We start from the raw sequence: 24,411 nt of genomic DNA, 5'->3' as shown, positions 1-24,411 counted from the left end.
AGCGAATTCGGCGAATGGTTAGTTCAGATGAACAAGGTCTCACAGGGTATTTTTATCTTCAGCTTCTCTGTAATAACGGAACTAACAGGCCAATTACATAAATAAACTGCCGAAAGTCAGCAGACGTTTGAAATGTGTGATGGATGTTGGTTTTAGTCAGGAAATAGAAATAGACAGCATGCCCATTGCAATTTAACTCCTGAAGTAAACTATGAAGGACTCAACAAAATTTCTTCACATACGAGTAAATCCAATCCAAATCCTCCACCTGCTATATATATTCTGCACTATGTCCCTCATTCAGTCTTACTTGACAACGGTATAAGGATCTATACCGAAACGTCGCTTTTTACAGTATTAAAGAGTGAGTGAGTATGGTTTTACGCCGCTTTTAGCAATGTTCCAGCAATATCACGGCGGGGGACACCAGAAATGGGCTTCACACAATGCACCCATGTCGGGAATCGAACCCGGGTCTTCGGCGTGACGAGCGAACGCTTTAACCACTAGGCTACCCGACCGCCCTACAGTATTAAAGAAGTTGTTATCCATAAAATTGTGTCTATCTTGTCATCCGCCAACTTCTAAGTAATGCCTATCAAACAAGTAAATCCAAACTCTTCCTAGATCTGATGGAATAAGGCTACTCCAGTACTCATTAAAAAAAAATAAATTGTCTGTAATCCTGAACATCTTTCATCCACCTACCCATCCATCCATCCATCCATCCATCCATACATACATACATAAATACATACACATGACTTATATGACATACCTATTTTGATATACATGTGGATATCAACACGCTCCGATTTTCTTCTCAATTTTTTTCCTATTAGTGTATTAATACCTTTTGTCAAATGGACCCGACCCCAAGTGGGTGCACTGTGTGCAACTTCCTCTACGACCTTGACATTGAGACGTGCCTGATGCTACTTGACGTACAACTAGTGCGCTGGGAGCATTACGTTTTAGTTGATTCCGATATACGTACTGAGGTGATAAATCACCAAGCTGTCTTTATTCCATAACTGAATGTCTAATGACCATAACTGTCGCGGTACACATAACTGTGGCACTTAGCAGCTTGGCGGGAGCCATGCGCGTGCACTTGGCAGGTTGCTAGTGAGATTTATCTCCCCTAAACTGTATTTGGCCAAGCTCCACGCAGCGATATCCCGTTCGTGGGGCTCTCCACACTATCGAGAGGGTAACGAAGGTGTCACGCGCTGGGATTTGGTATTTGGCTGAGGCCCATTTACAGGGTATGAAACTCCCAAAAATTTCAGCCAGACCACAGGACTGGCTAGCTGAAATACTTGCCAGCCCTGACCAAAACCTGCCTGCCCACTATAATCATATGTTTCTCAGGATAAGCTAACGGGGTTTCTTTTTGGTTACATTTTATCATTCATCTTTACATGTGAATTAATGCTTATCATCGGGAAATATTTTGAATATTTTCACATATGAAATATAACCCGACCGTCGGGCAGGGGGATTTGAAAATCTGGCAGCCCGAGTTGAAATCAACCCGTCTCGGACGGTCGGGCAGGCAGGTATTTCGAACACTGCCATTTAAGACTGGGCCCATTTAGGATTCAGGTAATACTCAACTATCTGCTGGGATCCGTAGGTGTGTGCCAAGGACACTCATTATAATCTATGATATTTCACAGATGCATGTGTCTTTAAACCGAAGTCTGGGACTTTGGTAGCTACCACGGTGGTATGTTTGAAAGTCATTCAAAGAGACGATTCAGTTCAAACATTACATTCTAATCATTTGGTCACACTCTGTGCCTTACCTCCCCTTTGTCTTGTTTAAGGAAACGACACGTAAATATGTACACGAGAGATGGCATCGCTGTCCTGCGCGAGGAATGTATCTAGCTGTGTCGTGCCACTGACAACCGTCTCCAGGGGGCGCCACGTCAGGCCAGATCGACACTGGCATTCACGACGCATGCGCGTATGTCACATGACTGTGTGGGACAACTTGATGGTGGTCTGGCACTGACAGGTGGTCGGAATGCAAGGGTGACGGTGTCACTGGGTCACTATGCCAGTAAGATGTTTCGCCCACCTTGTTTCGACAATGCAGTAATGGACGGTTCCCAAGATTTATGGGTTAGCGGGGGATTTCCGTAGCCCGACAACATTCACACAATCTGCTTGTCGGAAACAGAATAACCCATTTTGTCTTCTTCACAATAAAAATTCTTGATTCTTCTTCTTCTTCTTCTTCTTCTTCTTGTCTAGCCATAATCCTAATGCTACACTATCCGAGCCACTTAATATTTGTTTGTTTAACGCCGCACTCAGCAATATTCCAGCTATATAACGGCGGTCTGTAAATCATAAATTTTATTGGTATTCTAGACATACACATAACTATGTTTATTCATTATGGTCCTGAGCAAGGCCACCGGGTTCACTGAAGATTGCTTGTTTTGTGTTTACCTTTTTGTTTAACGCCGCACTCAGCAATATCATAGCTATAAGACGGCGGACTGAAATAGCTGGTATGATGACATGTATTAACCAAGTCAGCGAGTATGACCCCCAAGCCCGTTAGTCGCCTCTTACGACTAGCATGGGTACCAATTCTAACCTGGATCCTCACGGGGTCCTCACAAGGGTTGCTGAAGACCGAACCGATTCTATCCCAGATATTCATTACACTGAGGGAATGGGTAGTCCTGCACCATGACCGTGGAATATATTTATTTTATGAAAAAATAATAATCTAGAAATGCATACAAAAGCAAGTCTAGCCAGCTCAAGCTAACTCTATTCCACAGTCTATGAAATCAGCATAGGGAAATTTTTTTTATTTTTAGAGTCAAGAAGGATATTGTGTAATATAAGATTTCAGAGACTAAATGTTAGTCTAAGGGAATGGGGTACACTAGCATTTAGTTCCAGAAATTAAGTTATCTTTTTTAAAAACATATACCTTCCAAAATAGATTCCAAAACAGAACAGAGCTGAGGCAGTCTCAGCTTGCCAAATCATCCAAGACTTGAGTTGGATTTTTTAAATTATTCTCTAGTTTCTGGGAGACAGACTGGGAGTTGGGGTGACGAAGAGTTCTGAGCTTGGGGTTTATGCGGTTGCAGACAAAAACATGCATGCTTTAAGACTTGTAAAGCTCGATTAATCCGATTCAAAATTAGTGTTTCCAATTTCTGGAACTTGCGGCTTCCTGGATTAACATTCTTTTTTAGTTTACTTTACTCTATAACTCTCAGCTTGATTATGATGCTTGACTTCTGGTCCTTCCTTTCAGAGCTTCTTGACGGAGGTCGGAGGACGGACACCGCACAATGAGACGGGCTGACTGAACAGGGCGACCCAGGTACATGGAGTTGTTACAATACCCTACTCAATATAACACGTCAACGCCAGAGAATAACCAGTCTCGATTATCCGCGGAAACAGATTCCATCAGGCGTAAAAGGCAAAATAGTGATGTCAATTATATGAAGAAATCAGTGATGACACCAGGTGTTCGCGAAAAGGGTAAGCATGTCCTGCTGTTTGATGTAGGGTGCCCTATACATTTGATGTAGGATGCCCTATTCATTTGCTGTAGGACGGCCTACTCAGGCGATGTAGGGTGTCCTACTCAGACGATTTAGAGAGTCTTATTTATTTGATGTGGGACGCCATATTCACTTATTTAGTTATAATGAAACTGTTTGCTTGACATGACGTATTGGACATTTCACATTCACTAATCGTGTTATCTATTCTTGCTCATTTTTAATTGACACTAATGTTTTTACTGATTTTTTTGGGTTATTTTGATTGTACTAGTGGGAGTTGAAGACATGTGACAGAATTGTCACAAGAATTTGTGAAAAGCCTGGTGTGACCTTTATCGCGTGTTAACCATTTATATCCTCCATAACGCTTTATATCCTCCATAACGCTTTATATGCTCCATAAAACGTATTTTATTAATAAATCAACACTATGGCACATGTTGTTATTTCATGTGAAATTAACTGATTCATGACAAAAAGCGACTTATATTTGTGTATAACACTAACCATTCACTGTGCTCTTCAGAGATGTATATTTTCACATAATGTGGGAACGTACAGCGATTAAAAGTAAATACCTTAAAAGTAAATATTTTAAAATTTAAAACAGTTACAATCACAACATAATGTGACACTATATTATCACAAATATTTACCCATGTTTACTATGTGGTGAGCGAAACACCGAGACAACTCTCCACTGATGCTATGCTCTGAACGTGTACAATGGCGTGGTTGTTTGTTGTTGAATGTTGTGGTTGTTTGTTGTTGACGCAATTGTGCCCGTTCAGTCATGGCAACGTAAACAACAAGGCCGTTTCCCAAGATGAGGGGCATTTGACACCAGCGACAATTCGATAATTCGGATTCTAAATGTCTCGATTTAAGCAAATGACCATGTTTATCTTCCACCAGTTGAGGGCACTTCGTACTCGGCTGTAAATAAAAGCAGGGTTAGCAATTTCTATGGAATCCCGTAAGAGCTATTTAGCAAGGATAAAGCGTTATTCAGCAGCAAAACACATTTATATTCTGACACTCAATAACGACAGTGAAATGTTTCAAATCTCCGACACACTAAATGCATTGAAAAATAAGGTTGTTTGCGACACTTTAGCTACATGATGTTAACCTTTCTGTAAACCAACAGGTTTTACGCAGAATTGTAACAGTGGTAATATGTCCCTAGTGGGACACCGTAGGTTTTCCGACACAGCGCGAGGACGTCACAAGGGGCTCCAGCTATGTCGACGCTGGGACCAACATTTTTAAACAGAGTCTCAATGTTAAAAATATGAAATGAACACGTCCCATTTTAATTCTGGAAACCCAAAAGTCCAGAAACTCTACGCTCTTTGCCCAGTATCGGTTAAAGGTATTTACAAAATTAAACATGCCGTTTTCATGGGAACATACCAAGGAAGAAAAAATGAAAAAAAAATTGTTTAAAAACTCAATATTTAGACTATGTCGCCCATGGGCCTGCCCATGGGCGAAGTGTGGCCCATGGGCCTGCCCATGGGCGAAGTCTGGCCCATGGGTAGGCCCATGGGCAGGCCCATGGGCGAGAATATGTTCCTTTACTTAAAACTCATGTTTTTGTTTCGCAAATACATTTAATGTATTTATTGAAGTATCATGACACAAAATTTAACTCATTTTAACTTAATTCAACGATTTTATAGCGATATTGAAATATTTCGCCAATGGGCGAGAAAAAGGTTTGGCCCATGGGCGAGAATATGTTCCTTTACTTAAAACTCATGATTTTGTTTCGCAAATACATTAAATGTATTTATTGAAGTATCATGACACAAAATTTAACTCATTTTAACTTAATTCAACGATTTTATAGCGATATTGAAATATTTCGCCCATGGGCGAGAAAAAGGTTTGGCCCATGGGCGAGAACATGTTCCTTTACTTAAAAGTCATGATTTTGTTTCGCAAATACATTAAATGTATTTATTGAAGTATCATGACACAAAATTTAACTCATTTTAACTTAATTCAACTATTTTATAGCGATATTGAAATATTTCGCCCATGGGCGAGAAAAGGTTTGGCCCATGGGTAGGCCCATGGGGCAGGCCCATGGGCGAGAATATGTTCCTTTACTTAAAACTCATGATTTTGTTTCGCAAATACATTTAATGTATTTATTGAAGTATTACGACACAAAATTTAACTCATTTTAACTTAATTCAACGATTTTATAGCGATATTGAAATATTTCGCCCATGGGCGAGAAAAAGGTTTGGCCCATGGGCGAGAATATGTTCCTTTACTTAAAAGTCATGATTTTGTTTCGCAAATACATTAAATGTATTTATTGAAGTATCATGACACAAAATTTAACTCATTTTAACTTATTTCAACTATTTTATAGCGATATTGAAATATTTCGCCCATGGGCGAGAAAAAGGTTTGGCCCATGGGTAGGCCCATGGGTAGGCCCATGGGCGAGAATATGTTCCTTTACTTAAAACTCATGTTTTTGTTTCGCAAATACATTTAATGTATTCATTCAAGTACCATGACACAAAATTTAACTCATTTTAACTTAATTCAACGATTTTATAGCGATATTGAAATATTTCGCCCATGGGCGAGAAAAGGTTTGGCCCATGGGCAGGCCCATGGGCGAGAACATGTAGGAATTATGTTTCAATGCGATTGAGGAAAACGTGTGTGAATATTGTGACACTAAAGCAACTTTTAACTGCATTGTCACTTTTGGTATGAAAATGGTAATAGTTAAGAAAAACGTAACAGCCTTCTTATGATAATTCTCATATTCTCATTAGTACGTTGTGTCTAATTACAGTGTCGGCCTTATTTACAGGTGATTCTACAATACTTGTTGTCGGTCAATTACAATCTGCCACACCACGCGTGAATAAACATTTATGCAGGTGTTGCTGTGGGCAAATACCTAGCCTGTACATGTATATTTTTGTGGATACATGTATTACACATTTTCGTTGATATGTGGATATATTAAGCACCAAGACATAAAAAGTTTATGAAAGATGAATTTGTGCCTTGATATATATATTCAACGCGAACGAAGCTTGTATTTTCTCCGCGATCCTGATGTGTATCATCGTTTAATTGGTCATTCATTAAAAGTATGTTGTGAGGCGATATCAAAGGAGCCGCTCAATATACACAGTGTCGTCCGTTTCGCGTGAACTACCACCCTACCCTGTCAGTAAGAGTTATGTAATCGGTACACAAATATATTTGGTGCGATGTCAGTGTGGAAGGAGTTTGAATTACGTCCGCCAGTGGCCACAGAAAGTATAGTACCAATCAACAAGGCCAATGCCGTACTAATAACCTAGTGACTCTCGTAACAACGGCTGTCAATATGTCTGCTACATCTACCATACCATCATCCCTGTCACAACTGGCGTATTAACGGTTTATTCAACAAATTATTGTAGAAATGTCGTTACCAGACTAACGTACGTCGTATTCAGTCCTCAACTGGATGTCACATTCCTTATATCAGTTAACAGCCCTGTTTGTGAAAATATTTACTAGACATAAGATTTAAAGACTAATAAAATCAATTGTAAGACCGCATAGACCATAAAACCGAATAAAATATGTCTTGGTATCATCTCTTGTGTATTAGATGATGGCAATGACCGGAAATGTTATAACGTTAGATTAAGAAGGAGAAACATTAAAGTGTTTTACAATACTTGGAAACATGAGCAATAAGATGTAGCAACATAAACATGCATGGAATAGGGACAAAGGATGAAAACAAATTGAAAAGGATTTTAATACAAAATTAATCGAACTAAATAACTTGCCTGAACAGAAGGGGTACCCAAACTTGTTTGACAGTTATTCGTGTGTTGTAGACTGTCGAATCGGACTCATGTGTGTACGTAGGGTACGCATATCTATTGCAAGTTTTAGTACTCATACACTTTCTCTTTTTGTGTTTTGTTTGTTTGTTAGTTGTATAACGCCACACTTAGCAATATTTCAGCTGTATGACGGCGGTCTGTAAATAATCGAGTCTGGACCAGACAATCCAGTGATTTACATCATGTGCATCGATCCACGCAATTGGGATACGATGACATGCATCAACCAAGTCAGCGAGCCTGACCACCCGATCCCGGTAGTCGCTTCTTACGACAAGCGCTGTCGCCCTTTTACGCCAAGAATGGTTTGTTGAAGATCTTCACGGGTCTATTGAATGCAGGGATTTGTATAAAGTCATCAGACAGCATACAATGCCAACTAAAAAAATATACTCAGTGACTCCGCAAAGTAATATAGTACGGTACTTAGAGTACATGTGAGATTATACTCGGATTAGGGAGATGTTTAATCCATATAACGTGTTATTATTCTACCTAACAATGTATTTAATGAAATGAGTGCAAAACAAACTCAACGGCTAAAAGGTTTCATTGAAAAAACTACCCCTAGTCTTGACTAATAAAACAACTGCAACCCGACACAGATTAAACGCAACTTACAAACACAATCATAATCTGGTTAGTCTGTATCACTCAACGAGGCCGCTTACTCTGCCCACAGTATGACAGTATTGGGCAGTTCAGTAATTAGGAGCCAAAACCAGACAGGTACGCTGGTCACACTTGACTGGTCTGACTGATGATTAGGTCGTCTGACAATTGGGAGTGAACCATAGCAAGAAGTATCTGCGAAACTATTTGCTCCTTTTATGGGACCGATTAGTTTTATGACCATGGGCCTCGGCACAAGCGTGGTGTTGGAAGACAAGTTATACATGTACATCCGATATGGTGACTGTTTTTCGCTATTCATATTGTAAATACATTCATAATACCACAACATTTTAGTACTCCTTGAAACTTTACAATCACTTCAATATGTACAATAGATTGAACGAGAACACTTGATATATTGCAGATTATTAAATCATTGTCTCTATTATCAGCCGCTACGTTTGTATCGTTTGCATTGTACAAAGAAATATTTTATCTGTCCTTTTGCAGATTTAGCCTCAGAATGTGCTCATTCGAATTAGGAACGAAAATAATTGCTTGTCGTGAGTATATATGATACAGTTAAAAGTTACTTGTACACTGTAGACGTATTCACTTTAAAGTCGCATACGACCTTCGCGAGCGAGTTGAATGATCCAGGTTAATTGGAACGAAGTCTAGAAAGGGTTATAAAGTTTTGTATTTGGTAATGTGTAGGTTTGTTAAATATAATTTTTTAAATTCCTTTTATTTCAATATGTAAAAACATAACTATGCGCTTAAAAACAGAGCTGACTTGATGGGAGATAGCCACCTCAGTTTGTCTGTTTGACACGGTTTAACCTTACTGTGTCCTCACCCTGGTTGTTGTTACCGTTGTTATAAGGGATTAAGAGCTACGGCTCATTGCATTTTTGGTTACAGTCTGTATCACTAAAGTGGACATGTGCAGGTGAACTCTGTTCAATTAGTATATGAAATGCAGTAAAATGTGAACTCCAGACAATAATAACCTGAGGGTAAATCCACGTGCGTCTGCCTTTCCCCTCGTTCACCTTCGAAATCCTTGATTATTATATCATGCCAGAGTTCTGAAATTCAGTGACAATGTTGCTGAACAGTAGAATCTGATGGACGTTTTGTGCAGAACCTGTTTGACACTATGGGTTCCAGGACCACTAACAATCTGAGCTGAAAAAGTTTGGTCCTAACCGCACCCAACATCTACAAGTTTGTAAGCTTGTAGACATCATTAAGAAGTAATTAACAGTCCCATGCTGAGACCTTTCTCAAAATTCAGACCGGTGGCAGGCTGCCAACAAAGAGAAGAAAATATCGCAACCCCGACACGAGTGTGCTCAGTCAAACAATGAACTTACGACCGGCAGAAAACAACTCCAGTTGAGTATGCCGATGCTGTATCTCAGCCGTGTTGGCCTGAAAATTTAAACATGCTAATTAAATCCAAAATCGTATAATTATTTTTAATAGAAACCGTATCTTAATTTGTTCTTGCACTGCATCATATCGTGTATTTCATCTGTATATGTGTAATGTGTATATGTATCAATGACTACACTTATACCGCATATTCTGCAACAGACTATAATTAATCACCTTATTATTGTCTCTCCATTTACCATGGCTGACTGCACTAATACCCTTTTAACAGTGGACACCGATATCAGTATACATGTAGGCTTTTTGTTCAAAAAGGAATATGCAGGAAATTATATGTAACAATTAACTGTGTACTAATTACATGTTTGAATGTTATCAGTTTTACGTTCTGAGATACAGTGATGTAAGCATCTTCTAAAATCTTCTAAAAATAGAATAAAATACAAAACTCTCTGCCGTAATTTTTTTGTAGAAATCATTCGATCAAGTAAAAATGACTGCGTGACAAGACGAATCAACTATTTATACCCGATAAAAGAAACTACCGTATTTTAGGAACAGTGCTACAACAAGACATTTGAAATTTATAACAAGCAGATACATTAGAGACAGTGACTAGACTACAGGTACGTAATCCGTATCAATCAAAGGTGTAAAAAAAACTGAAAATCATATCTGTAGGAGACCTACCAAATTACCAAGTTTTATCATTACTATATTTATTACAATGCAAATACTTTAGTGATACATTTTGTAGAGGAGGGGGCATACACACAAGTATATTGCTTCCGTGTGTGAATGCAGGTTGTACTTGGTATCTCAGTTCTCAGTTTCATACCGGTTGCATAACTGAATTTGTATATGGAACCATGCGTACAGCATGACAATTACTTGCTATTCGTCAGTTTACAACACACATAACACGGTCAAACAATTTTAGGCACCGCTTTTGCGAGTTATTTAGTACAATAATGTTTTATTAAAATCTATTTCAATTTGTTTTCACCATTTTCCCTATTGGTAATTAGTACGGATTGACCTTGTTTATTGTTTCTATACTTTGAGGATTTCTGTGGCAAGTGGCGGACGTAATTCAAACTCCTTCCGCACTGACACCGCATCAAATATATTTGTGTACCGATTACATAACTCTAATGGACAGGGTGGGTTGGTAGTTCACCGGACGACACTGTGTATATTGGGCGGCTCCTTTGATATCTCCTCCAAACATACGTTTATTGAATGACCCCATTAAACGATGATACACATCTCGATGAATATATCAAGGCACTAATTCATCTTTCATAAACATTTTTTTTGTCTTTGTGCTTAATATATCCACATATCAACGAACATTTGTAAAACATGTATCCTAAAAAAAATAAACATTTTCAGGCTAGGTATTTGCCCACAGCAACACCTGCAGAACTGTTTATTCACGTGTGGTGTGGTAGATCGTAATTGACCGAGAGCAGGTATTGTAGAATCACCTGTAAATAAGGCCGACACTGTAATTAGATACAACGTACTAATGAGAACTATCATAAGAAGGCTGTTGTTTTTTCTGAACTGTTACCATTTTCATACCAAAAGTGACAATGCAGTTAAAAGTTGCTTTAGTGTCACAATATTCACTCACGTTTTCCTCAATCGCATTGAAACATAATTGTACTGGTCAGTTCGACACTGCTTGTAATTAAATAATTATTTCGAGATTTGGTTAGAATGTAAGATATTCAGCCAAAGGTTATGCAATAAAAGACGAATAGTTTTTTTCATTAAAATACGCGCACGCGTACCTGTATATTGCATACCTAGTGTCACGTAATTGCCCAGTGTGATGTATCAACGGGACATAAAAAACGGGAAATGAAATAGAAACTAACTAAAATTTAATGTTGTGGAAAATAACTCCAATGAATTGGAGTACACGCACATGAATTCGTATGATAAACTGTCAAAACGTTTTGAGAGGTAAGGCCGGGTTCATTAAAGATCGCTACAAAAACATGAGTTTTGAGTAAAGGAACATGTTCTCGCCCATGGGCCTGCCCATGGGCCAAACCTTTTCTCGCCCATGGGCGAAATATTTCAATATCGCTATAAAATCGTTGAATTAAGTTAAAATGAGTTAAATTTTGTGTCATGGTACTTGAATGAATACATTAAATGTATTTGCGAAACAAAAACATGAGTTTTAAGTAAAGGAACATATTCTCGCCCATGGGCCTGCCCATGGGCCTACCCATGGGCCAAACCTTTTTCTCGCCCATGGGCGAAATATTTCAATATCGCTATAAAATAGTTGAATTAAGTTAAAATGAGTTAAATTTTGTGTCATGATACTTCAATAAATACATTTAATGTATTTGCGAAACAAAATCATGAGTTTTAAGTAAAGGAACATATTCTCGCCCATGGGCCAAACCTTTTTCTTGCCCATGGGCGAAATATTTCAATATCGCTATAAAATAGTTGAATTAAGTTAAAATGAGTTAAATTTTGTGTCATGATACTTCAATAAATACATTTAATGTATTTGCGAAACAAAATCATGAGTTTTAAGTAAAGGAACATATTCTCGCCCATGGGCCAAACCTTTTTCTCGCCCATGGGCGAAATATTTCAATATCGCTATAAAATAGTTGAATTAAGTTAAAATGAGTTAAATTTTGTGTCATGATACTTGAATGAATACATTAAATGTATTTGCGAAACAAAAACATGAGTTTTAAGTAAAGGAACATATTCTCGCCCATGGGCCTGCCCATGGGCCTACCCATGGGCCAGACTTCGCCCATGGGCAGGCCCATGGGCCACACTTCGCCCATGGGCAGGCCCATGGGCGACATAGTCTAAATATTGAGTTTTTAAACATTTTTTTTTTCATTTTTTCTTCCTTGGTATGTTCCCATGAAAACGGCATGTTTAATTTTGTAAATACCTTTAACCGAGACTGGGCAAAGAGCATAGAGTTTCTGGACTTTTGGGTTTCCAGAATTAAAATGGGACGTGTTAATGGCGTTTGAGCGAAATAGATTGAAACAGTTTTCGATATTTCTGACTTTCCTGTGACTATTTGACAGACGCTGCAATAGTGTGACGTCATGGCCTTCAGTGCAATGACCTCTACATTAGGACCATTCATACAACGTGTCTTAGTATTATTTCCTATCTTATCGTTGTCGTAGCAACCGTGGACAAATTCATAGGGTCACTGGTGATATTTTATAACCATTCACTCCTAGGTTGAATTTCCGTATACATTAGCGCACAAAACATGAGTTTAACTGTTAGGGTTGTGCGTTTGTACATTTAGTATGAAGTATATTCAATTAGGAACAAGTCATCTTGAACAGTGATCGATACTGTAGCATATGGGAATGTTCGCCTCAACGCTCCACAAACTACAGTTCGTGATACTGAAGAGCCCAACCCTCACACGTTAGAGTTCACCCCTCCCAAACGAGAGCCCGACCCTAACACGTTAGAGTTCACCCCTCCCACACGAGAGCCCAACCCTCACACGTTAGAGTTCACCCCACCCACACGAGAGCCCGACCTTCACACGTTAGAGTTCACCCCTCCCACACGAGAGCCCGACCCTCACACATTAGAGTTCACCGCTCCCACACGAGAGCCCAACCCTCACACGTTAGATTTCATCCCTCCCACACGAGAGCCCGACCCTCACACATTAGAGACCGACCCTCACACATTAGAGCCCGACACTCACACGCTGAAGCCTGACACTCACACAATAGAACCCGACACTCACACAATACTGCCCCCACCCCCAACGTCAGCACCCACCCCTCCGATGCACATGCTATATATCTACCTCCATACCTATCACACTCATGAGAGCGCCAGTCGCCACTACCATTGGTTCAGTGTATTACCGTCTGGTTGATTGGGAACGAGAAGAGCATATCGAGCCAAAACCATTGCTCCTCGAGGCGTGGTGCGATATCGTGATGTTACCGTTACAAAAAAACAACATCGCTAGCCCGTAGACTTATCGGATATTTGGCAACTTTGTCTAAATAACACTATCAGTTGTACATTTCAATAAAGCACTTAACAAGGGGGTGTGGGACGAGGGTTTCTGCACTGGCACAGACAGGTAAGTCAATAGAGGGCGCTCATTAGCTCTAAAAGCCGGGGATGCACGCAACGATCTCGTGAACTTCAAAGACAGAAAATCATTTCGGCGTTTTTACATGTAAATTAACTCTCAAGTGGGAAGGTTAACCAGTAATATATTTTCACGACAACATTAAACAACATTATTTGCCAATAATACTGGAAAATAATTGGCATGTGATTGGTTGAAAATATCGGCAGGTTGTGTTTTATCTTTTCTGCTTAATATTTATGACAATCAATAAAAACGGCAATTTCAGAATAGTTTTATAATGACGACCTATCCCTTCAATCGTTTGTCTAGTTCTAGTGAGTCAGTTGATATTTAACGTCACATCGACAATATTTCAGGCATATCGTGAGTGAGTGAGTGGGTGAGTATGTTTTAACGCCACGTTTATTACATTCCAACAATATCACGGCGGGGGACACCAGAAATGTAGATTCGAACCGGACCTTCTGCATTACGGGCAAACGTTTAACCACTGCCTCACAGCACCTGTTTATGAAGAGATTGAGGGCTTGCTTTCTAAATGTCAAATCATTTTCCACATGTTTATGAGTGGCATGTTTTGACATCCATGGAATTTACAAGATAAGACAGTGATACTATTCTCCCAGAGTTACGTACAATGACGTTCACACATTCTTGTATTGGAACGAACCTTGAACCATTATGATACTCAGGCTAAAGTCAGTATTTCTGTAGCAGAATATTATAGAAAAATCAGCTTCCATCTACTAAGATCTACTGAGATTGTCTGGTCCAGACTCGATTATTTACAGACCGCCGTCATGTTGCTAGAGTATTGCTGAGTCCGGCGTTAAACAACAAACTCAAGATCTCACCTACAACAATCCCATCTACTAAGATTTGCTGTAGATCTCATCTACTAATATTTCATATAGTAGGATCCCCACTGCTAAGAATTACTAATATCTCATCTACTGATATAATTCTTCAGCAACCCATGCTTGCAGTAAAGGGCGACTATGCTTGTCGTAAGAGGAGACTAACGGGATCGGGTGGTCAGGCTCGCTGACTTGGTTGATGCATGTCATCTTATCCCAATGGTGTGGATCGATGCTAATAACAACAATCACTGGATTGTCTGGTCCAGACTCGATTATTCACAGACCGCCGACATATAGCTGGAATATTGCGGTGTTAAACAACAAACAAACAAAACAAAACTAATGTCTCATCGACTATGATGTCATCCTAATCGCTACAAACTGTAACGGTAGGTTTGCCCCAAGTTCTGTGCGCTGTCTCACTGTAAGCTGGGGTGGCAGGCCCATTATGCGCTAACGTCGTCCCGTCAACGTTAATGGACCCTGTGATGGAGGCAAGCCCCCCACGTACTCGAGCATAAAACAATGACAGTTTTAAATCATTTCTCGTAAATACATGAAAAAGATACATGTGCGGTTGGACTGTCTGCCGGGCGGGACTGATCTTGTTGGTGGCGTCATTAGCTCTCATCAATAGCGTGCCATTATGGCTCAGTAGCCGGCGTTACACTTCATTTGGCAATATATAGACACGGAACGTGATTACATAATAACTATTGCTGGTGGTCTGGTTCCCGTAATAGCGTTATGGAATTGCGGAGGAGTCATAAAGCGGGTTATCGCAGATCGAAGAAGGTCGATGTCCGTGCGGCCATTGACCTCATATCGCAGTGTCAGTACCAGTGTGCCATGTCCTCGTACCTCCAAGGAGACAAAGTCGGAGAATGACAAATGTTCACTGACGTTGGTGTAGGTTTTGGCACACTTGCGCCACAGTAAAGTCAGTATGTTCCAGATACATCTATCACCGTACAAGCATTGGTACAAATGTTGTCAATGGTGGTCAAACTAAACTTTTCTATTCGTTGCCGGACCCGTGAAGGTCCGGGTTAGAATAGGTTTTCGGCAACCCATGCTTGTCGTAAGAGGGTGGGGTGAGATAGGGACGGGTTGGCTGGAGGGGGTGGGGGTGGGGGGTGAAGTCAGATGGCAAAGGATAAGGTGGGGTTATGGTCGGGGGTTCGGGGGTTCGGGGGGAGGGGGGAGGGTTGAGATGCGGTAGTTTGGGGGGAGGGTTGAGACGGTGGTGTAGGGCAGGGTTGAATTGGGGGCGTGGGGGGAGGGTTAAGTCGGGGGTGTAGGGGAGGGTTGAGTCAGGGGTGTGCCGGGAGGGTGGTGAAGTGGGTCTGTCGCCGAGGGTCTCATAAAGCTTAGAATTGGATTATTTGATAAGCTATACGCTCTATGGTCTAGAGACAAGGGACACCCCACCCCCTCCACCATCAAAAGACCCAAGGGTGTACAGTGATGGCCTGGTATACAGTCTAGCTCCGGGAAACATGGCTGCCAACGGTGATACTCCACAGAGTACAATATTGCTTGGAGTCAAGCCATTACAATGTCGGCCGATTTCTATCTTCAAAGATGTTTGTACATGCTTGAATTATTTCCAAATTCACAACACCTGTCGGTGTATAAGTGGGGTCATTTCTATTAAGGAATTAGACACCTTAATTCTTTCATGTCAAATTACAAGAAACCGCTGAAGAGCACGTGTGATTTATTTCAAAGCGTTTCCCATTTGCTCTGCCATAAAACAGCCACAATTATTTCCATGGAACAGTTTAAGTGGGTACTTACTAGATGGCGTGTGAATGATACGAACCATGTAGATAAATATATAACGAAGCACAATTTGAAGAACTCTATGAGTCATGAACAATCTGTTTTTCTGTTCACCTTCACCTTCTTATTCACAGCCGCATGCTTATCATCGTGTACACGGAGAATATACAGGTCCACAGTTGATATTCATCCAGCTCAACATACACGCATTTGATATCATTTACAAACATCAAACACAGGATAAGTATTCGACTTGGCGAAAACCTCGGTACACAGGGTTCCATTGTTCAAAGTTTAGGCCACGTTTTTAAAAGATTTTATTTACGAATCCGCCGACTTTAAAAAAAATTAAATGTAAAAATAAAATGAAAAGCAGTGTTGTTTTATCCCGCCGACCTGAAATAAGTGAAATATTTAAAAACTCATTTAACGTCGCTATCAATAAATTCTTGAAAATACTACGATTAAACCTGTTGATAATGTATCCTATAAACTTCAAAACACAACGAAATTATATATATATTCCGACTTGAATTTTGCGGCCGAAACCCGTTAAATAAAAAAGAAAGTCTGGCCTTGGAAACACATATTTTCTAGCTACGTTAAGGCCGGGAACTCCGCGGATGAGATGCCTGTATTATACCCATGAAGAGAATCGAGCGCCGGCCTTTGGAGTAAATACGTGTTCTTTTATCAACAAAGAATGTCGTAACGTAATTGTATTAATGTGTTTCTTCAGAAAAGAAATACTTACAAAGGGTGCCAATTTAGTATTACACTTTATGAACAGCTGTGACAACATATAGTGTTTTGGTAATTGTATGTTTAGTATTACACTTTATGAACAGCTGTGACAACATATAGTGTGGTGGAAAATGTATGTTTAGTATTACACTTCATGAACAGCTGTGACAACATATAGTGTGGTGGAAATTGTATGTTTAGTATTACACTTTATGAGCAGCTGTGACAACATATAGTGTGTTGGTATTTCTATGTTTAATGTTACACTTTATAAGTAGCTGTGACAACATATAGTGTGGTGGTAATTGTATGTTTAGTATTACACTTCATGAACAGCTGTGACAACATATAGTGTGGTGGAAATGGTATGTTTAGTATTACACTTAATGAACAGCTGTGACAACATATAGTGTGGTGGAAATGGTATGTTTAGTATTACACTTTATGAACAGCTGTGACAACATATAGTGTGGTGGAAATGGTATGTTTAGTATTACACTTAATGAACAGCTGTGACAACATATAGTGTCGTGGTAATTGTATGTTTAGTATTACACTTTATGAGCAGCTGTGAGAACATATAGTGTGTTGGTAATTGTATGTTTAGTATAACACTTTATGAGCAGCTGTGACAACATATAGTGTGGTGGAAATGGTATGTTTAGTATTACACTTTATGAACAGCTGTGAGAACATATAGTGTGGTGGTAATTGTATGTTCAGTATTACACTTTATGAACAGCCGTGACAACATATAGTGTTTTGGTAATTGTATGTTTAGTATTACACTTTATGAACAGCTGTGACAACATATAGTGTGGTGGTAATTGTATGTTCAGTATTACACTTCATGAACAGCTGTGAGAACATATAGTGTGGTGGTAATTGTATGTTCAGTATTACACTTCATGAACAGCTGTGAGAACATATAGTGTGGTGGTAATTGTATGTTCAGTATTACCCTTTATGAATGTAGTACGAGCTGTGTCCCATGTCTTCACCAGTCTGTTGTTCTAACGCTAGGGGAACATGTACCTCATCTCAACCGTTCAAGTCGTTATGTTCCGGCGAATATATGGCAGTAACTAGAGAAGGTAGGCCTGTACAAGTCACTCGAGACACTCAGCTTCACAGTCGTAACCACTGGAAGTGTCCAGTAGGTTGGGCCCATATAGTTGTTTCTCGTCTTGAGGGTACAATGTGAGCTGGGGGCTTCTTCAACAACTACAAGTAACAAACGTATATCTGAGCACTTCTTTCCGTGAACAACACACACACACAACAACAGCAAAAAAACAAATAAACATATTATCATTGTATCATCGTTGTTTTTAACTATAATGTCATCTTTGACATGTAGATGTTTTGATATTTCAGACAAAAAGTATCGGTGGAACTCAGATGTGGCTGATCGTGACAGAAAAGCAGCGTATTATCTGAAAGTATCGGTAGAACTCAGATGTGGCTGATCGTGACAGAGAAGCAGCGTATTATCTGAAAGTATCGGTGGAACTCAGATATAACTGATCGTGACAGAGAAGCAGCGTTTTTCAGACACTATCGTAGGAATTCAGACGTGGTTGATCGTGACAGAGAAGCAGCGTATTTCAGAAAGTATCGGTGGAACTCAGACGTGGCTGATCGTGACAGAGAAGCAGCGTATTTTAGAAAGTATCGGCTGAACTCAGATGTGGCCCGGCCATCGCAGAATCAGTTATAATTCTTCAGCTTCGATAAAAAAACACTCGCTGTCAAAGATCTGTTAAAGATCCCCCCAGTGAAAGAAACATGACATAAATTGCCGTGCAAAAGAAAGCATACACCCATGTTTGATGGTGGCAGAATTTAACAAACACGAAATGGTTATTCGGTGGTGATATCTTTGATTTGAGGGTTTGGGACCTTAAGTTTGCAGTGTTTCTGAGACTGTTTTCATCCCAAAAACGTTGGTAATGTTTTAGGCAATTTTTAAGAGTAAACCTTCCTTTGCCCGGCAGTTTATGAACATTTTCATACAACAAAGACACGACAAAGATATTGAGTCATCTTAGAATACCTGGCTTAGTGGAAGTGACAGATCTAAACTAAAGCTTCCGTCATGGGGTCTTTTCTGATAAAACCCTGATAAGTCTATCTAACACACTTCTTCAAAACACGCGAGCGCATTCTTCGCATACATACTGTTGGCATGGGACGGGTCTCGCTACAGGAATGCCCCTGCCAAATTAATTCACATATTCAACGTTGTACAGAAAGGTGGGTCGTATGCTTCCTGGCTCCGTACGAGACATCTGCAGCGGCTTCTCACTAATAGCCCTACTTAACACATATTGCCACATATTTAATTCTCAAGCAGGTTTGTTTACAGCGGGAATGTGCACGAGGTGGGTGTCGACTGGGCGTGTCGGTCGACACGCTGCCAAGAATGCCAGCGAGCGTCAGTCAGCCACGGTTCAGACTACACACCGAGAACCAGGAACACACTGCCGGCAAATACTTCCCTAAAACTGCACACTACCGGCAAATACTTTCCTAATAACCTACACGAAAGAACATCGAGGAAATTATTTTGTTAATCTTCCAATGCACAAAAACTGCGTGTGTTTCTTTTAATAGTTCCGCTGGCATGTTTTGGCACTGTCAAGAATTGAGTCTTGATTTAGACCCTGTCGAGGTCGTTTTTCTACGATTACGTAATTACAATACAAGCGACTGTTCCACGTGAAGGTCCCTGGCTCACATCAACGTTCTATTGATAACCGAATAACATCATGTGTTCTAACCGGGTCAGTATAGGAACTAGAATCTCGACCAAACTGCAATAACGGTTTGGAGGAGTAGGATACTTTAACAGGCAAACAGAAGGGGATATTTAATTCGGGCGCAAAAGATTCCCATTGAATTCTTTGGGTTTTTGTTTATTCCAGCTATATTATCGAATTTCCACAGACAATCCAGTGATTGACATTGTGAACATCAACCGAGTCAGCAAGCCTGTCCACCCGATCCCGTTAGTCGCATCTTACGACAAGCATGGGTTGCTGAAGACCAATTCCTACCCGTATGTTTACGGGGGTGAGTGAATGTTGTTTAGAGGCGCAAATGCCAGATGTGAAACGAAGAGTCCGTAAATAATCGAGCCTGGGTCAGAGAATTGGTTGTTGATACCACGAACAACGATCAAAGCACCTCATACAATCATCCAGGTGACACTTTAACTCTCGTCAGTAGGCTCAATGAGACATATTGTACCGAGAACCACTTCCAGATGAGAATCTCTCGGAGCACCAGATTCTGAAGCTGTGAAAACAACACACACACACGCACGCACGCACGCACGCACGCACGCACGCACACTAACACATTCACACATGGTGTCAAATGCCCGCTTAAGTACCGGAGTAGCCTTGCTTCTAGGCTGTACTGAATGATAAGCCCATGGGTGTACAATAATTCTATCGTTATTAGAGGCAAGTCTAGATACGTGGACAGTACTCTAGGGACCCCAGTCTCTTATAGGGACAACTTGTTCTTATTATTTATATAATCCTGAAATTATGACTTAAACTATTTTTTGTCTTAGAGACTTGTGCAAGTCTTGTGTCGGTGTTTCATCAATCTTTGTTAGATGTCACTCCGCGTGGGGATCCCGGGTTACACCAGGTTCCCAGGTCAACCTATGCTGGTCGTAAGAGGCGAGTGTGTGGACTGCATGGTCAGGCAGAGTGTCCTTGTTAAAGTGTGCTATCATAATATGAATCACTGAATTGCCTGGGTCTGATTCGATTAGTTTCAGGATGCCGTCATATTGCTCGAATATTGAATAGTGCGGCGTAAAACAACCTAACCTTCAGGTCGAGCCATTTGGGTGTCCTTGCTCCGCGGCATAGTGAATAAATATTGTTTGGAGCATATTTTGAATACCACACGTTTCAATACATCAGGTTTAATGTTCTTTGGTATTTTAAGTAAAGCAGGTACAGATGACCTGACTTGACCTCGTCACGTGACACAAGGTTGTACCTGCATATTCAAAAACACTTTGTACTTTGGAAAGTATTTGATAGATATAGATATGGTTAAATATAGAATAGCATTGACTAAATAAAGATTAAGTTGGCATAATATTAGGATGAAAGAGGAAGATGGTTCGCTTTTAAGTTACAGCTTGGTGAAAGACTTTCCTCCTTTTGCAGTCATGATATTGAGGATGAATGCCATGTTATAATGGTATGCTGAGGTTTGGCGTTAAACAAGAAACAAACAATATTATATAAAATATGTGTTACATGTATGACTAATCTTTATTATACGTGACATATGTTATCTAATTAATATCAGTACGGCGTTTTAGGGCTTAATAACATGTTTATCTCATCTCGTCATGACTAAACAAAGTGGACATTTTCACTCGTGGCTTCGAAAATAGCAACTGTTTCAGGTAACTGGATGAAGGGAAGATATCATTAGACAAGATTAGCCACGTATCATGGCTGTATGTTAGGATAACCTACTTGTACGTGACTTATCTTGACATTAAGGGGTACCTGTTCCTGGGAACTAAAAGTGATCGGGACTCCGTTGATTAACTAGGAAGTTCTTCTCTAGATATTACTGATGGCCAAAAAGTCGATGTCGATATTCCGCCTATTTCAATATAGTCGTTTCATATAAACATACTTATTATGTTTCTTTATTCCTCGAAACGCAAATACAGCGGTACACTGTCGGACAAAAGAAAGTATACACTCTTGTTTCATGGTGGCTAAAAGGAAACGAAGAGAAATGGTAATTCCATGGTGATATATTTGATACGGGTTTCGGAGCCTGTTTTCAACCTAGTAACGTTTTGACACTGTTTGTAAATTTTTTGGTGAAATCTAAATTTAATGTTGAAGTGTATACGTTCCTTTGCCGGGCAGTTTAGTACATACGCTCTAAAAGTGTGCCCAGCTGTCTACCCCCCATCACCCCCACCCTCACCCCCACCCCCACGCAATACACTAACGCCTCCTTTCACCCCTTCAGCGCGACACTTGGCGGCGGGACAGACACACTGACATACCCAAGGGAGCCATGCATCCATCTTCACTACAGCAACCATCCTCTCCATCTGGAAAATGCATTAAGGGAAGAGCTGGCCTTTACTTACTAATATACACGTCAGCTCTGTACTCTCAGGCTACGTGTCAGGAATCAACTCTAATACTGGACGCGCTCCGTCACCCAGGGGAGTGGGTCTGTTGAGAAGTCACCGTGTCAGATGTCGTGGTGGTAGGTCACATACCATCACCACGCCGCCTATGTTCGATAGACCGCCCCCGTGGTCTAGTGTCTGTCCGGAGAGCGAAAGGTCCGGGGTTCGATCCCCGGTCGCTTCATTCAACAAAAGAGCGTTAAAAGATGGTACTTGTTGTTACCCTGCCTGGCGCTAGGGGCTAAAACAAGGACTGTTCGGCTTGGAGTCAGGATACTGTGTCTCAGTAGGGTATTCATGTTAAACTGAGGCTAGCACTATAAAATCGGCATCAGTCCGGACTAGAACAAGCAGCCACACACACACACACACACACACACACACACACACACACACACACACACACACACACACACACACACACTGGGTGCATATCAGTATATAAGTCCCACGTCATGGACACGACGTTAAACCCCATTTCACCTCACCTCACCTCCGTTCAATGCCCTGACTTGTGGACAGGTGGCGAGTTCATTGACCTTCATATTGTCACGATTCTCTCATTTACTAATTGACGCAAACACGACGAGGCATATCCTGCACGACATCAGGACACAGAGAGCATTAATAACTTATCCATGGTGGGTTCAGCCCGCAATCAGCTCTGTGGCAGTGTCAGTTGTCATCCCTGCCATCAGACCTCTCAGTCCCACGTCTCAGTCCCACGTCTCAGTCCCACCTCTCACGTCACAGTCCCACGTCTCAGTCCCACGTCACAGTCCCACGTCTCAGTCCCACGTCTCAGTCCCACCTCTCACGTCTCAGTCCCACGTCTCAGTCCCACCTCTCAGTCCCACGTCTCAGTCCCACGTATCAGTCCCACATCTCAGTCCCACGTCACAGTTCCACGTCACAGTCCCACGTCTCAGTCCCACGTCTCACGTCTCAGTCCCACGTCTCAGTCCCACGTCTCAGTCCCACCTCTCACGTCTCAGTCCCACGTCTCACGTCTCAGTCCCACGTCTCAGTCCCACGTCTCAGTCCCACCTCTCAGTCCCACGTCTCAGTCCCACGTATCAGTCCCACATCTCAGTCCCACGTCACAGTCCCACGTCACAGTCCCACGTCTCAGTCCCACGTCTCGTGTCTCAGTCCCACGTCTCAGTCCCACGTCTCAGTCCCACGTCTCAGTCCCACGTCTCAGTCCCAAGTCTCAGTCCCACTTCTCAGTCCCACGTCTCAGTCCCACGTCTCAGTCCCAAGTCTCAGTTCAACGTCACAGTCCCACGTCACAGTCCCACGTCTCACGTCTCAGTCCCACGTCTCAGTCCCACGTCTCAGTCCCACGTCTCAGTCCCACGTCACAGTCCCACGTCACAGTCCCACGTCTCAGTCCCACGTCTCAGTCCCACGTCACAGTCCCACCTCTCAGTCCCACCTCTCAGGCCCACTTCTCAGTCCAACGTCACAGTCCAACGTCACAGTCCCAAGTCTCACGTCTCAGTCCCACGTCTCAGTCCCACGTCTCAGTCTCACGTCACAGTCCCACCTCTCAGTCCCACGTCTCACGTCTCAGTCCCACGTCTCAGTCCCACGTCTCAGTCCCACGTCACAGTCCCACCTCTCAGTCCCACCTCTCAGACCCACTTCTCAGTCCAACGTCACAGTCCAACGTCACAGTCCCAAGTCTCACGTCTCAGTCCCACGTCTCAGTCCCACGTCTCAGTCCCACGTCACAGTCCCACCTCTCAGTCCCACGTCTCACGTCTCAGTCCCACGTCTCAGTCCCACGTCTCAGTCCCACGTCACAGTCCCACCTCTCAGTCCCACCTCTCAGTCCCACGTCTCAGTCCCACATCACAGTCCCACCTCTTAGTCCCACGTCTCAGTCCCACGTCTCAGTCCCACGTCACAGTCCCACGTCTTAGTCCCACGTCACAGTCCCACGTCTCAGTCCCAGTCCTACGTCTCAGTCCCACGTCTCAGTCCCACGTCACAGTCCCACGTCCCAGTCCCAGTCCCAGTCCCAGTCCCAGTCCCGTGTATAACGTGTATAATGACCTGTAGTTGTGTCAGTTTTACTTGTTTAAAATCCACGTTCAGAAGAATCCATCGAATTCCTGGCTCGGAATCAGCTGCGAGTTCAATGACGTGACGTCGTGATCATGGTTTAACTGACGTTATTTAATGTTAATGGGTTTAGCGTTGAGGCACGCTGGTTAGTGTG

The 24,411-nt window shown here is 41.6% G+C and overlaps 1 protein-coding gene across 1 annotated transcript; it reads left to right on the top strand.

The window, feature by feature from the left end:
- The first annotated feature begins 22,822 nt into the window (after positions 1 to 22,822).
- LOC125374071 (DNA-directed RNA polymerase II subunit RPB1-like) lies at positions 22,823 to 24,112 on the top strand. The gene has a single exon (XM_048384825.1). The coding sequence runs from the start codon at positions 22,823 to 22,825 to the stop codon at positions 24,110 to 24,112; it is 1,290 nt and encodes a 429-aa protein (XP_048240782.1).
- The last annotated feature ends 299 nt before the right edge of the window (positions 24,113 to 24,411 follow it).

The sequence above is a fragment of the Haliotis rufescens genome, unplaced genomic scaffold (genome assembly GCF_023055435.1).
Source record: "Haliotis rufescens isolate VD_foot unplaced genomic scaffold, xgHalRufe1.0.p SCAF_51, whole genome shotgun sequence".
Lineage (NCBI taxonomy): Eukaryota > Metazoa > Mollusca > Gastropoda > Lepetellida > Haliotidae > Haliotis > Haliotis rufescens.
Note: the sequence above shows the minus strand (reverse complement) of the source record. Positions and strands in the feature narration are given on the sequence as shown.